This window comes from Corythoichthys intestinalis, chromosome 19 (genome assembly GCF_030265065.1).
Source record: "Corythoichthys intestinalis isolate RoL2023-P3 chromosome 19, ASM3026506v1, whole genome shotgun sequence".
Taxonomy (NCBI): domain Eukaryota; kingdom Metazoa; phylum Chordata; class Actinopteri; order Syngnathiformes; family Syngnathidae; genus Corythoichthys; species Corythoichthys intestinalis.
The window spans coordinates 18720449-18736978 of record NC_080413.1 but is presented as its reverse complement, the minus strand read 5'-3'; the positions used below and the strand labels follow the sequence as shown (position 1 = coordinate 18736978).

At 38.9% G+C, this 16530-nt stretch overlaps 1 protein-coding gene across 2 annotated transcripts; it reads right to left on the bottom strand.

The window, feature by feature from the left end:
* Window positions 1-1095: 1095 nt before the first annotated feature.
* On the bottom strand, window positions 1096-10399 carry myct1a (myc target 1a). Of its 2 annotated transcripts, none has more exons than XM_057822057.1 (2): window positions 10054-10399; window positions 1096-2780 (listed from the first exon to the last, which is right to left on the bottom strand). In XM_057822057.1, the coding sequence occupies exons 1-2, from the start codon at window positions 10118-10120 to the stop codon at window positions 2242-2244; spliced, it is 606 nt and encodes a 201-aa protein (XP_057678040.1). In that variant the 5' UTR covers window positions 10121-10399; the 3' UTR covers window positions 1096-2241. The 2 variants fall into 2 exon arrangements, with proteins under 2 accessions (XP_057678040.1, XP_057678039.1); XM_057822056.1 differs by lacking the exon at window positions 10054-10399 and adding an exon at window positions 4789-4874.
* Between the last annotated feature and the right edge of the window lie 6131 nt (window positions 10400-16530).

Below are 16530 nucleotides of genomic sequence, written 5' to 3'. Positions count from 1 at the left end.
ATACATTGAGTGACTAATTAGAATCAAATCGCATCATGTATTTGATTAGCGTTGGTTATTTTCTCTCTATTGAAACAACATAGGACCTGGATCAAGTTTTGACGTGTTTTTAAAAAATATATGACAGGTACGTTCTCTTTCCTTCCACGATTGCTAGTGTGTTTGAAGACCCAAAATGATCCATAATTGAGAATGTGAATGATTGCCAATCACACATATCAATGACGGTATGCTAACCTTGAGCAAAAATATCAAGGTTTCATGGTATTGCTATTACAGCTCTAAAATGTCTTACTTTGAGATATCTGGGTTAAAAAAAAAAAAAACGAAAAAAACATTCAATTGAACAGGATTGTTATTTTTCAAAACATATTAACTAATTAATTTGGAATATAAGTATAATGTTAAGTTTGAATAAATAAAAAATAATAACAAATAACTGAAATATTCTAATTAAAATTAAAATAAGTGCTGTCCTTTAGGTGCGCGTAAACACACAGCCACAGTGCAACATTATTACCATCAGAAAAAAAAAATTGAATTACTTTCCATAAAAAGCACGTGTGTATGACTCGTATAATGTTTACATTTTACACACTCTTTTTCAACAGGCAGTTCTCAGAGAGAATAAAACACCACGTTTTACCACCGCTAGACACACTAAACACGCTGGATTTAACTGGTGGGAAACGTTCATGACAGTATTTCCTAACCCTTAATTTTGTATAAATGCAAAATCATATTGGAGGTATTGCCTCCTCGGCTGCCACCCTCCACAAACATGTTTTACATGTGGGTTGGCCCTCCTCCTCTAAGCTGCGGCCGTCTGTAACTTTTCTGTAGCCGAAGTATTCCCATACCAGCGATTTCATTTTCTTCGATGATGGGGAAAAGTTCAGGAGTTTCATCTCCTCCAGCCATCGTCTAGCACAGCTGACTCACTGACACTGAGCATTGACCGGGAGGGGAGGGTTGAGCTGCAAGTGAGTGATTTCTCCATGCATTTTTGGCATATAAAAAAATAGCTAATACCTTGGGGACCGTATAAGGGAAAATTTTTGCTGTATTGAAATCCTTGACGTTTTCATACCACGGTATACCTTGAAATCGGTAATCGGCACATGTTAATTGGCTGGTGGCCCTAATTCCCCCATGTATTATGTAAAAGTGATGTATGCCTTCTGTTGTGTTGGTCCATGTCATGTCATGTTTAATGATGTGCTGATACAATTAAATATTCCAGACAAGGTTTGTGTAGATGATAATAATCGGCCAATAAATGGACAACTTGGTTTTCATACATTTGATGCATACATTTATTACATTAACTTAAACGTATAAACACAGTCACATAATACACGTAATATTATGAGCACCTCATTGAAATTTCAGTTACTCTAAAGGGCTTTGTTACAAACATAGTTTATTGATCAAAAGTGGAAAATTGTTCATTAACCCCTTACAAGGCAAGTGACTATTTTTAGTAATTACAAATAAACGTGATCCCTATAAAGACCAGACGTCCATTTATGCAGTATTAGCATTTTGTATTCAAACATGGCCTACATGACCCAAAATGTGGTATATATAAGGTAGGTATATTCGATTTATGTATTCGCCTTGATCCTCGGAGACCTACTTAAAAAAAAAAATTGTCTCTGGCTGATTAATTATGCAAATAAATTGCGGACTTATTGTTGCCTGTAGGTTCGAGGTTAGCCAGTGGAGGGAGACGGGTTATTGTGTTCATTTTTTGTGATTTTAAATTCTATTTTCATACAATTTTCTTATGAATAAGTTAAAATAAATATACAGAAATGCTCTGGTTATAGTATTTAACTCATTACTTGCCATTGACAGGGATAGACGTCTAATTCATTCAAACTGGGAGGTTGGCAGTAAATAATGATAATTCAGTATCATTGACATTTGGTGCCATCAATAGCAGCCAGTTGAATAAGTGTCCTATAGAGGGGTAAATAGCAATCTGAATAACATGTGTTAGACATGTTTTTGTAAGAGGTCATTCATATTTGCTATGATCAGCATTAAACCCTAAGCAGCATTGCCAGTATTTATCATAGTCAAATGGATCACTGTTTTAGGCAATCATTTTATAAAAGCAAAATTAAAAACATTATATGAATAGTCCCTCCCATGTTTTGGTGTGTGGTCATATAAATCAAATACAGTTTTAGAAATATATTTACAAAGTTCAGGAGAGCAATGTGGGATTTTCTCCTATGTATTTGTTTCTTGATAGGCCCTGATAATGCTCTCATAAGCGGGAGGAGGGGTTTGTGTAGCCTGGAACCCCCTCACATTGTCCCCCCAAAATGAATGGGGTCTCGTCGGGGTGGCCACCGAGTGGACCGATCCGGTGGAGGTGGCCAACCTGGGTGTGCGAGGTAGTGATGTCTGGCTGCCTTCCTCCGCCTCCCTGGCTATCTGGCTACAGTGGATGAGAGGGTGGAAGGTAGACCCCCTGAAGCTGGACTTGTGCCCCAGAGTGTCGAGAGGATCCGGGGTGGAAGTCTGACGATGGAAGGTGAAAGCGGCACTGACAAGGCTGTTGTTGCTCCTCCGGTCGTGGTTGCTACTGCTGCGGTTGAAGCCCGGGTGGTTTCGACGGGAGGTACGAGTCTGGCGAGGAGGCGGGCAGCTAGTGATGCGGGCAGAGCCTGCTCTGCGCCTGGAAAACCAAGTCAGGATCACGTAGACCAGGGACCCCAAAAGTAGGCCCACTGCCACTGAAACGCTGAAAGCTATGATCAGGGGGACTGGAGAAAGAAGAAAAAGAAAATTGGGCTAGGTCCTTATGTGTTTGTAAAGTATGCAATCAACAATACACGGAGAAAAGATGACAAATATAGCAAATCTGTACAAGAATATCAGAGCTGATATTTAGGTGTCAAACCTCAGAAATGTGAGATCGACATGTTAAGCAGTATTCCACACTTCAGCCGTTTGGAAAATGTTATTTTTCTTTAATTTTAATTACACCTCTTCTTCGTGCTCGGGTTTCCTGGAGTTGTGTCTGTCCAACAATAACACTCTTCACTCTACATCACAATATGATACATTAGCGCTGTTTAGGACCACTTTGAAAGAAGAAGGGAGTATACCACCACTAGTTTGTCATTATTTGCCTCAAGGCCCACGTTGATTTTGGCCTGAGAAAGCTGACCTAAATTCTTCTCCACTTCAGCCATTGCTTTATCTCAAAACTGGATTTCAACAACATTCTTTCCTAGATGACTGAATTCGGTCAGGTCAAACCACAATAAATGACCACCGACAGTTATTTCACTTAAAATACTGTCGAGCTGACGTCTCCAATTGACGGCAGTGGCAGCAAATGAGTTTGCGTTGCACTCCGAGCCAACCAATGTTGCTACATCCCGAAATTCTTCCACTGTTACTTAGTAAACTTAACTTGAAGTAATAACTTCTGTGAACTTAGCTTTAGCCTCAATCCCGATGCTTTCAAAAGATTTTGCTGGCAACTGGACAGTCAGCTAGGGTTACTTAGCTCAGTTGCATGTACGCTGTGTTACTATGAGGCCCGTGTTTGATGCCCACTTGATGCAACTTAGGATATATATTGTAAAACTGAAGTACATTTTACTTAAAATGTTAAGTTCAATTTAATTAACTGAAGTCCAGTTTACTTCAAATCAGTGGTGGAATGTAACAAAGTACTTCGTTCCTGTACTTAACAACATTATACAGAACATACAATGGGGCAAATAAGTATTTAGTCAACCACCAATTGTGCAAGTTCTCCCACTTGAAAATATTAGAGAGGCCTATAATTGTCAACATGGGTAAACCTCAACCATGAGAGACAGAATGTGGAGAAAGAAAAAAAAACAGAAAATCACTTTGTTTGATTTTTAAAGAATTTGTTTGCAAATCATGGTGGGAAATATGTATTTGGTCAATACCAAAAGTTCATCTCAATACTTTGTTATGTACCCTTTGTTGGCAATAACAGAGGCCAAACGTTTTCTGTAACTCTTCACAAGCTTTTCACACACTGTTGCTGGTATTTTGGCCCATTCCTCCATGCAGATCTCCTCTAGAGTAGTGATGCTTTGGGGCTGTCGTTGGGCAACACGGACTTTCAATTCCCTCCACAGATTTTGTATGGGGTTGAGATCTGGAGACTGGCGAGCCCACTCCAGGACCTTGAAATGCTTCTTATGAAGCCACTCCTTTGTTGCCCTGGCTGTGTGTTTGGGATCATTGTCATGCTGAAAGACCCAGCCACGTCTCATCTTCAATGCCCTTGCTGATGGAAGGAGATTTTCACTCAAAATCTCTCGATACATGGCCCCATTCAATCTTTCCTTTACACAGATCAGTCGTCCTGGTCCCTTTGCAGAAAAACAACCCGAAAGCATGATGTTTCCACCCCCATGGTTCACTGTGGGTATGATGTTATTCGGATGCAATTCAGTATTCTTTCTCCTCTAAACACGAGAACCTGTGTTTCTTCTAAAAAGTTCTATTTTGGTTTCATCTGACCATAACACATCCTCCCAGTCCTCATTGTGTTACTGATAGTAGCCTTTGTTACTGTGGTCCCAGCTCTCTGTAGGTCATTCACTAGGTCCCCCCGTGTGGTTCTGGGATTGTTGCTCACCGTTTTTGTTATCATTTTGACGCCACGGGGTGAGATCATGCATGGAGCCCCAGATCGAGGGAGATTATTAGTGGTCTTGTATATCTTCCATTTTCTAATAATTGATCCCACAGTTGATTTCTTTCCACCAAGCGTTTTACCTAATGCAGATTCAGTCTTCCTAGCCTGGTGCAGGTCTACAATTTTGTCTCTGGTGTCCTTCGACAGCTCTTTGGTCTTGGTCATAGTGGAGTTTGGAGTGTGACTGACTGAGTTTGTGGACAGGTGTCTTTTATACCGATAATGAGTTAAAAAAGGTGTCATTAATACAGGTAACGAGTGGAGACTCGTTAGACCTCGTTAGAAGAAGTAGACCTCTTTGACAGCCAGAACCCTTGCTTGTTTGTAGGAGACCAAATACTTAATTTCCACTCTAATTTGGAAATAAATTCTTTAAAAATCAAACAATGTGATTTTCTGTTTTTTTTCCACATTCTGTCCCTCATGTTTGAGGTTTACTCATGCTGACAATTACAGGCTTCTCTAATCTTTTCAAGTAGGAGAACTTGCACAATTGGTGGTTGACTAAATACTTGTTTTCCCCACTGTATCTGTACTTTTTAATCCATTACTTTTTAAATTTTCGCCTCTGTTACACGTTACTTTTCTTAGTTTTTTTCTCATTGTGAATTGATAGTTTCGTTTTCATGCCTCTGGCGCAATCGATAAGCCCCGTGCAACTATACCGTAATTAAGCACTAGAGGCAGCAACACAAGTACAAGCAAGATTAGGCAGGTGAACAAAATATTGACCAATAAAAACCAACAGTGAAAGCAGCGCACCTTCACATGGGTGCTGCACACTCTTGTACAGTAGGTGGCGGTATGCACCTGATATTTCCTTGCAATCCGCCAATAACTAGGTTTTGGAGTTTTTTGAGGTTGTTAAGCTTCTGTTTACAGTGCAGTTAGTTTTAATGCTTGTTTTTTTTCTGCAGTTTTAAAAATTGAAAAAGAAAATGGTAATATTGTGGGTGCAAAAGTACTGTATACACATTCTTATTACTGACATTTATTTGCGCTTTGGGAGAAAATACTCTTACTATTTACTTGTAAAATAAACTTTAAAGCACTTTTGTACTTGAGTATATTTTTTCTTAGATACTTGTACTTTTACTTAACTGATTTTTTTGCCTCTGTACCTATACGTTTATTAAGTAAAAAAAAAAGTGAGTACTTCATCCACCACTGCTTAAAATTTTGAGTTTTAACTGCTAACTTGATTTTTTTTGTTTTTTGTTTTTTGTTTTCTTTGTTTTTTTGTTTTGTTTTCTCTAAAATTTGAGATTGGTTGATTTGAAATTTCAAATTCTTTTGACTTTTTATTTTTATTTTTTTTTTACATTGTTTGGATAATTTTGAGTCTTCAAATATCATAATTACTTTGCTGCCTTGAGATCATATTGTGCTTTAGACTGTGTGAAAACACTAGTATTCCAGGTATATTTAAAATACGAGCATGAACATACAGTGGTATGAAAAAGTATCTGAACCTTTTGGCTTTTTTCACATTTCTGCATAAAATCACTATCAAATGTGAACTGATTTTTGTCAAAATCACATAGATGAAAAAAACAGTGTCTGCTTTAACTAAAATCACCCGAACATTTATTGGTTTTGATATTTTAATGAGGATAGTATGCAAACAATGAAAGAAGGGGATAAATAAGTAACTGAGCCATCACATTTCATATTTTGTGCCCCACCCCCTTTGGCAGCAATATCTTCCACCAGATGCTTCCTGTAAGGCAAGGCAAGGCAAGGCAAATTTATTTATATAGCACAATTCAACACAAGGCAATTCAAAGTGCTTTACATCACATGAAAACCATAAAAATCACATTTAAATCAACACAACGTAAAAACCAAGACAAAAGATCGCATTTAATCACAGAATAAAAATAAATAAATGAAAATAAAACAAAAATAGAAATAAAGCCAAAACTACTACTAATAATAATCATTGAAATCAGCAATGGAGATATGCACAAGAGGAATAGAAGGCAGGTAGATTGAAATATATAGACAGTTATGGATATGCAGTGCTAAACAAAAGCGTTTTTAGCCCTGATTTAAAGGAGCTAACGGTTTGAGCATACTTCAGACGTTCGGGTAACTTGTTCCAGAGGTGAGGAGCATAATAACTAAATGCTGCCTCACCCTGCTTGGTTCTGGTTCTTGGAACATGCAGAAGACCCGTTCCAGACGACCTTAGGGGTCTAGATGTCTCATAGGAATCTAACAAGTCAAGCATGTATTTTGGTCCAAGGCCATTAAGTGTTTTGTAGACGAGCAGTAGTATTTTATAGTCTATCCTTTGACTCACTGGAAGCCAGTGTAGCGATTTCAAAACCGGTGTAATGTGGTCCAGCTTCCTTGTATTTGTGAGGACTCTGGCTGCAGCATTCTGTACTAGCTGCAGCTTCCTGACTGATTTTTTATCAAGACCTGTAAATATACCGTTGCAGTAGTCCAATCTGCTGAAAACGAATGCATGCATAAGTTTTTCCATGTCTTGTTGAGTCAGAAGCCCCTTAATTCTGGTTATATTTTTTAGGTGGTAATAAGCGGATTTAGTGACGGACTTTAGATGGCTATCAAATTTTAGGTCTGAGTCAATTATTACGCCAAGGTTTCTGACTTGATTTGTAGCTGTAAGTGACATTGTGCTAAGTTGGCTGCTTATCTTTGACCTTTCCTTTTTTGGCCCAAAAATGATCACCTCTGTTTTCTCCACATTTAACTGGAGAAAATTCTGGCACATCCATTCATTGATTTGATGAATGCATTTACTCAGGGAGACTAAGGGACTATAATCATGTGGGGACACAGAAATGTACAGTTGTGTGTCATCTGCATAGGCGTGATAGGAGATGTCATACTGTTCCATTATCTGAGCTAACGGAAGCATATAGATGTTAAATAAGAGTGGTCCAAGAATTGACCCTTGAGGGACTCCACACGTGAATTTGGTTCGTTCTGACTGATAATTTCCGATTGACACAAAGAAATCCCTATCATGTAAATAGGATGTGAACCACTGAAGAATAGTGTCAGTAAGCCCTACCCACTGTTCCAATCTGCTGAGTAGTATGTTGTGATCAACCGTGTCAAATGCGGCGCTGAGATCCAATAGTAGCAGAACAGATGATTTGCCTGCATCGGTATTCTGACGAATATCATTTAGGACTTTGATAAGCACGGTCTCGGTGCTGTGTTGTGGCCGAAATCCAGACTGAAATGAGTCAAAAAGATTGTTTTGGATCATAAAAGTCTGGATCTGTTCAAACACAACCCTTTCGATAATTTTCCCCAGGAATGTCAGATTTGATATTGGCCTGTAATTACTAATGGTTGAGGCATCCAGATTAGGTTTTTTTAGGAGAGGTTTTATTACTGAAGTTTTTAAAGTCTGAGGAAACTCTCCTGTCTGTAGCTGCAGATCAGTCTGGCACATCGATCAGGACTAATCTTGGCCCATTCTTCTCTAAAAAACTGCTGTAGTTCAGTCAGATTCCTGGGATGTCTGGCATGAATCGCTGTCTTTAGGTCATGCCACAGCATCTCAACGGATTTCAAGTCTGGACTTTGACTTGGCCACTCCAGAACGTGTATTTTGTTTTTCTGAAACCATGCTGAAGATGATTTACTTCTGTGTTTTTGATCATTGTCTTGATGCAGCATCCATCCTCTTTTTAGCTTCAACTGTCTGACAGACGGCCTCAGGTTTTCCTGCAAAACATCCTGATAAACTTTTGAATTCATTCTTCCATCAATGATTGCAAGTTGTCCAGGCACTGAGGAAGCAAAACTGCCCCAAATCATGATGATCCCTCCACCATGTTTGACTGGGTTGATGAGGCCCTCCACACATGACGTTGTGTGTTACTCCCAAACAATTCAACTTTGGTTTCATCAGTCCATAAAATATTTTGCCAAAACTTTTGTGGAGTGTCCAAGTGCCTTTTTGCGAAAGTTAAACGAGCAACAATGTTTTTTCTTTTTTTTAGACAGCAGGGCTTCCTCCTTGGCGTCCTTCCATGAACACCATTATTGGCCATAGTTTTACGTACATATAGTTGATGTGTGCATAAAGATATTGGGCTGTGCCAGATATTTCTGTAAGTCTTTAGCAGACACTCTAGAGTTCTTTTTTTTACCTCTGAGTATTCTGCGCTGAACGTTTGGCGCTATCTTTGGTGGAAAGCCACTGCTTGGGAGAGAAGCAACAGTGCCAAACTCTCTTAATTTGAAGACAACTTCTCTGACTGTTGATTGATAAACATCCAGACTTGTAAAGATGGTTTTGTATCCTTTCCCATCTTTATACAAATCAACAATCCTTGATCGCAGGTCTTCGGACAGCTCTTTTGACTGAGCCATGATGCACATCAGAGAATGGTTATCATTAAGATATTTCTCACCAGGTGTGTGTTTTATAGTGGGCAGGGCAGCTTTAAAGCACTCATCAGTGATTGGGCACAGACCTGACTTAAATTGTTTGGTAAAAATTGGTTTCAATTGCTCTTTAAGTCTCATTAGGCAGAGGATTCACTTCCTTATTTTTCCCCCTTCTGTCATTGTTTGCCTGCTATCCTCATTAAAATATGAAAACCTATAAATGTTTGGGTGGTTTTAGTTAAAAAGACACTGGTTTTACATCTGTGTGATTTTGACAAAGATCAGATCACATTTGATAGCGATTTTATGCAGAAATGTGAGAAATTCCTAAAGGTTCAGATACTTTTTCTATACCACTGTAGAATAGGACATAAAATCTTGATAAATTCCAGGAAATGTTGTTTGGTAGAGTTGAAATACTATTTTCTTATTTTGTTGTCAAATGGTAGTACACGTTTTGGTCTATGCAGTAGAATTGGCGCGTCTCGTCTTTCTATCTAACAACCTCTTACTCTCTGTGTTCATGTTTTAGTAATTTAGTAGTTTAATTGCATAGACATTAAAATCCTTGCATGCCTAAATACCCCTAAAACTAAGCCTAGATGGCTTATTAAACAGTGTATTCTTATCATAATGGGTGTTTTCATAGAGCGACAACAACAAACGTTTCCCTCAGCTCTTTGGGTCTCCACTTTAGAAGCCATCATAGTGGAGGCGAGAGAAAGAACGCTTGGTTAAATTTGGATGTCTGCCATTAACAACACATCAATTTCCTTCTGTTTACAGATAATCGTTTACTTAAAAAATAATCAGAAACCTATATATTGTAAGATTGTTCATGAACGTAACATAACATATGCATTTTTTTGTATCTGTTAAAAGTATTACCATACTCCAGATGTATTTTCCCTTGAGAGAAACAGCAGCAATTAGCACAATGATAAGGAAAGTTGGGTGAAACTCACCAGCATCAAAAGACTGAGCAATTTCCATAAAGAGATTCGTATCATTCACAGCCATGACTTTGCTCATAGTGTCATCAGAGGACCAAAAATCAGGACCTCTCTTCTTTCTCCCTTTGCTTGTCTCTTTTTACATTCACTAATGGATTTTCCTGTCTTTTTACAGACCTTCTTTCCTGTTCGTCTCTCCTCCCCTCTTTCTCCCTCTCTCTTCACGCGTGTCAGCCTCAGCTCAGAGGTGCTCGTGGACTGGTGGCTCAACTCAGGCGTTTGTGTTGTTTATGGACGTGTGGAAAAAAAACTCCCAACACTGTCACATTTCCTGCTTTTCCTCTTGAAACCAGCTCCAGGAGAGGCTTATCTTTGCCGGACAGAGATCCCGGCGTTGGGGAGAGGGAGTGTTGCTTTTCCTCTCTTCCTCTCCTATCATTTCCTTCAGGTTGATATATCTCAACGTGAAGGAGTAAAGCAGCAAACACCAGTGCTTAATCTAATACTTAGTAATGAGTTTTGAAGCAGCTTTTAACTTTTCCTCATCCAAAAGTTTCAGACTTTCCACACAACATGCCAGGTCAGTGGTCGTCTGGCCCCTTTGTGGCGGCAAAAGAGCCAATAAAAACATTTCTTTTGATAAGCCTGACAGAACCCTACGAATATGACTGCATTTTAAATCACTGGGTGACAAGTCATCATTTGTACCAGTACAGTCGGCGCTGTTGTAATCCCATCCAGCTGAAATTTATCAGGCTAGACATAAGGAAACATGCTTGTAATGGTGTTGGTATGAAGCTAACGCTGCAAAGGCCGCACTATTTATGTCCAGCACCCAGACTAGTTTCCTTTTTGCCAGAAAACAATCAGAAAAACAGTAGAGGTGATGCATCCTGACATCATGTTGGTGCAATAACATCACAAATATAGTGTAATACATAATGCCGATCCCGATATTTTCCGATCCGATTGCTTTTTTTTTTGCTCCCGATTCAATTCCAATCATTCCCGGTAATTTTTCCCGATCATATACATTTTGGCAATGCATTAAGAAAAAAATGAATAAAACTCGGACGAATATATACGCTCAACATACAGTACATAAGTACTGTATTTGTTTATTATGACAATAAATCCTCAAAATGGCATTTACATTATTAACATTCTTTCTGTGAGAGGGATCCACGGATAGACAGACTTGTGACTTTGTATATTGTGACTAAATATTGCCATCTAGTGTATTTGTTGAGCTTTCAGTAAATGATACTGAAGGCCATGCCCAATGCATGATGGGAAGTGGAACCATGACAAGTGAAACCACGACTGTGCGTAGTGCTACCAATTTATATATCTTCTCTATTAATTAAGGTTTAAGATAAAGATGAATTGCTACATTGCTTCCCCACATTGCTTCCCATGATAATTCTAATCGTAGGGAGAGGGATTGTAAGGCTTTAGCCAATTAAAATAAGGCTCCTAAGGCTGCTAAATTTCACTCTACTCATATTACGCTGCCTTTTAACTCTCTATATAGGCAAAACGGCGCCATCACAGATGCTACATGACAATGTGTGAGTTGAACATGCAGCAAATGCATTAATTGCATTGAATACTTTAACGTGATACATTTAAAAAAAAAAATAATTATCGCCGTTATTGGGATAAATTTCATAACCCTATCTTAAGCCTAAATTAAAAACTCTGGATAAGTGTAACATATTATGTCTGTAACATTAAATACAATTAGAAAACGATTTAATTTAAAAAAATAAATAAATAAAAAAGGCATGGCTGATATTTTTTTGCCGATTCCAATACTTTGAAAATGACGTGATCGGACCCGATCAATTCGGGATTCCGATCGATCGGGGCATCTCTAGTAAAAAGTAATGTTTCACTGTACTTGCCCCTCGGGCCTCGACCTCTCCCCTCAAAAAAGGGCACTGTTAACTCTCACTGCCAGTGACGGCGATAGGTGTCCAATGATGGCGTAGGTTTGCATAGGGACGGTAGGGAAAAAAACTACCAAATGTTCAGGATGCTCACATTGTCCCCACCAACTTTTAAGCAACCTTATTTGCATTAAATAATGTGTTCAGTTATATAGGTACACTGCTGGCCAAAAGTATCGGCACCCCTGCAATTCTGGCAGATCATGCTCAATTTCTCCCAGAAAATGATTGCAATTACAAATGCCTTGGTAGTAATATCTTCATTTATTTTGTTTGCAATGAAAAAACACAAAGGAGAATGAAAAAAAAAAAAAAAAATTAAATCATTATCATTTTACACAAAACTCCAAAAATGGGCCGGACAAAAGTATTGGTACCCTCAGCCTAATACTCTTCAGACAAAATACCTGCCAACAACCGCTTCTGGTATCCATCAATGAGTTTCTTACAATGCTCTGCTGGAATTTTAGACCATTCTTCTTTGGCCAACTGCTCCAGGCATAGGCGGATCTACTGTTCAGGCGAAGTAGGCGATCGCCTTAGGCCCCCAACCAGTAGGGGGCCCCAACCAGCTCCTCTTGCCCCAACGAGCAAGGGCTTGGGCCTCCGAGCCAGCAGCACCCCCAACTATTTGTCATGCATAACTATGTCAGCACACCAAACAAACAAATAACAAAACAAAAAAGAAAGCCATTTGAATGCTGCATTGATATTATCCCCCCCCCCCCCCCCACACACACACACACGCACTGCAATGGAATGTTCCACAACGACAGACTGAGTATCAGTCATTTAGCTTCATTTAGCGCCGTTTAGCATCGCTTAGCTCCGCTCAGCTGTTCGTGTGCTTCACTTGGCTCTCCCGCGTTTTTCACTAAGCTCACTATTTTTACAGCTCACTTGCTACTTTGCACGTCGGCTATCGTTTATTTCGAACACATGAGCGAACGTGCTCTCAATGAGAGCCAAAGTGCAGTGAGGGAGAAGTTGAGAACAGGCCGCTAATGCCCCTTTTAACTATCTTCTTCTTCACACTGAACATAAAATACACGACAGCACACCATGTGGCGAAACAATGCAGTACAGTTCCAATCAGTCATACAATAACACTCAACAGCTGGTTAACAGCATTTGCTTACGAAGAAAAAAAAAAGTCTATTAGTGACACCACAAGCAATGATGAAGAATGTTTTTTTACGGACTGTAAAGCTTTCGGTTTAGCGACCGTACCACTGGTGAACATTTCAAAATACAAGCACGTCATGTTCGTCATATCAATAACGATTTCTGGAGTTAATCCCACATACTTCAGAATTAATATATGTAGAGTAAATACTACAGAATGCAGATTCTACACTAAGAATCGCTTTCAAATGACACTCTTTATGACAAATATGGTTGGCAATGAATAATTATAATTGAATGGCGAGATAGTGTAAAGCGCTTTGAGCGCCTTGAAAGGTGGAAAAGCGCTATATAAGTATAAAACCATTTACCATTTATTATGCTATTATATATAGTAGTATCCTATAATAATAATGCTAGAATTTTTTTTTTTTAAGAATTGTTTTGAATAATGTTGAAAAGGCAAAGTCAGCGTTCTGAATCTGTTTACTTTCCATTCTTTTACTCTAGTAAATGTTATCAGCATTTAACTTCATTGTTTATTTGTGATTAATTATTGTTATTTACATGATTATTTGTACTTTAATAAAGAATTTAAGTGTTCCAAAATGGTTTTGTGAATTAATAAGCGTCAACAAAAAAATGATCAGATAGTTAACTAATCGTAAAACTAGTCGGCTGACTAATCAGGAGAAAATTTGTCGTTTAGGACAGCCCTTGTGTAACGGAACACATTTTCTCCACACCCTTCTCACCTTTTTAACCCCTGACCCATGAAGAGGGCCCCTGAAGATGTTCGCCTTAGGCCCCAAAATTGCCAAGTCCGCCACTGGCTCCAGGTCTCTGAGATTTGAAGGGTGTCTTCTCCAAACTGCCATTTTTGGATTTCTCCACAGGTGTTCTATGGGATTCAGGTCTGGACTCATTGCTGGCCACTTTAGAAGTCTCCAGTGTTTTCTCTCAAACCATTTTCTAGTGCTTTTTGAAGTATGTTTTGGGTCATTGTCCTGCTGGAAGACCCATGACCTCTGAGGGAGACCCAGCTTTCGCACACTGGGCCCTACATTATGCTACAAAATTTGTTGGTGGTCTTCAGACTTCATAATGCCATGCACACGGTCAAGCAGTCCAGTGCCAGAGTTAGCAAAGCTACACCAACACTTCAGGGAACTTCCGCCATGTTTGACTGTGGGGACCATGTTCTTTTCTCTGAAGGCCTAGTATTTTTTCCCTGTAAACTCTATGTTGATGTCTTTTCCCAAAAGCTCTACTTTTGTCTCATCTGACCCGAGAACATTCTTCCAAAAGGTTTTTGTCTTTCTCAGGTAAGTTTTGGCAAACTCCAACCTGGCTTTTTTTTGTCTCTGGGTCCGAAGTGGGGTCTTCCTGGGTATCCTACCATAGAGTCTCTTTTTATTCAGACTCCCACGGATAGGGCGGGTTGACACTGTTGTACCCTCGGACTGCAGGACAGCTTGAACTTGTTTGGATGTTAGTCAGGGTTTTTTATCCACCATCCGCACAATCTTTCGTTGAAATCTCTCGTCAATTTTTCTTTTTCGTCCACATCTAGGGAGGTTAGCCACATGGGCTTTACACTTATTGATGAAACTGCGCACAGTAGACACAGGAATATTCAGGTCTTTGGAGATGGACTTGTAGCCGTGAGATTGCCCATGCTTCCTCACAAATTTGCTTCTCAAGTCCTCAGACAGTTTTCTTTCTTTTCTCCATGCTCAATGTGGTACACACAAGGAGACAGTAAAGAGGTTACACAAGGAGACAGTAAAGAGGTTGAGTCAACTTTAATCCATTTTAGTATGTTTTAGTTATTGGCACCACCTTTTATGTGCCACAGTTAAGTAACAGGTGCTGTTAATTTCACAAATTAGAGAAGCATCACATGATTTATCAAAGGGCGCCAATACTTTTGTCCGGCCCATTTTTGGAGTTTTGTGTAAAATGATCATGATTTAATTTTTTTTTTCATTCTCGTTTGTGTTTTTTCATTGCAAGCAAAAAAATGAAGATATTAATACCAAAGCATTTGGTTAATTGCAATCATTTTCTGGGAGAAATTGAGCAGTATCTGACAGAATTGCAATGGTGCCAATACTTTTGGCCAGCTGCGTAAGATCCCTTACTATACATGATTATACTGTATTTTATTTATTTATTTATTTTTAAAGCGCCTAAGTAAAAATGATTAATTTTTCCCCCCCCATTCTCTTCTGAGTTTTTTCATTGCAAGCAACATGAAGATATTACTACCAAAACTTTAGTAATTGCAATTATTTTCTTATCATTCAAGAAAAACACATCAGTGCCGTTTCTTCCGTTTCCATCCACTAGATGGAGTACTAGTTCACATTTACTGCAACTTCATTACTAGCGTCCATAGACATTGGAGATCGTCCTCTTGATAAACGGTTGTAAATTATTATTATTATTATTATTATTTTTAAATCTTTTTTCATCAATAGTTTTAAAAATATTGGAAATATGTTATGAACTCCCGTTCCATCAAAGCCTGTTTTGCTTGTTATGTTTTGGTTTTCAAAATGCTTTTTTCCCCATTTTTTTTTGGGGGGGGGGGGGGGGTTCACACAAAAATACACACGGTCCTAGGCTTCAACTGGGACCGTGTGCTTTGGTCAGATGAGACCAAGATTGAGCTTTTTGGCAACAAACACTCTAAGTGGGTCTGGCGTGCCACGAAAGATGCGCATGCTGAAAAGCACCTCATACCCACTGTGAAGTATGGGGGTGGGTCGCTTCCAAAGGCCCTGGGAACCTTGTTAGGGTGCATGGCATCATGAATGCTTCGAAATACCAGGACATTTTAAATCAAAATATGTTGCCGTCTGCCCGAAAGATGAAGATGGGTCATCACTGGGTCTTTCAGCAAGACGATGACCCTAAACATATGGCCAAATCTACAGTGTGTCACCAGACACAAAATCCAGCTTGTGAAACATTAGAGGAGAAGATTAGGTGCTGTTTTGTTGGCAAAAGGGGGTTGTACAAAGTATTAAAACCAGGGGTGCTAATAATTGTGACACACATTATTTGATGTCAAATAATTTTTTCTTTATGTGGGATTTTTCCCCCACTGAATGAATGCACTTGTATTGAAGGTTGGATTTTTTCTCTTATTTTCCCATTAAGGTCCCATATTATTTGAATAAAAAACATTTTTTTAGAAGCTGAAGAACACATCTTTTTCAGGGTTAGTAATTCCAATAATTCTGGAGGGCACTGTAGGTTATATTACAGTATAGATAACTTTGTGCTGAAAACAAAATACTATTGATTAAAATTAGGGCTGTCAAAATTATCGCATTAATGGGTGGTAATTACTTTTTTAAATTAATCACGTTAAAATATTTGACGCATTTAACGCACATGCCCC

Bases quoted from the DNA above. Each gene is read 5' to 3' on its own strand.
- myct1a (XM_057822056.1), bottom strand. From the start codon at position 4,873: ATGACCAAGACCAAAGAGCTGTCGAAGGACACCAGAGACAAAATTGTA. The intron at 2,781-4,788 runs GTAAAACGCTTG...TTCTTTCTCCAG, and splicing joins GAAGACTGAATCTGCATTAG to TCCCCCTGATCATAGCTTTC.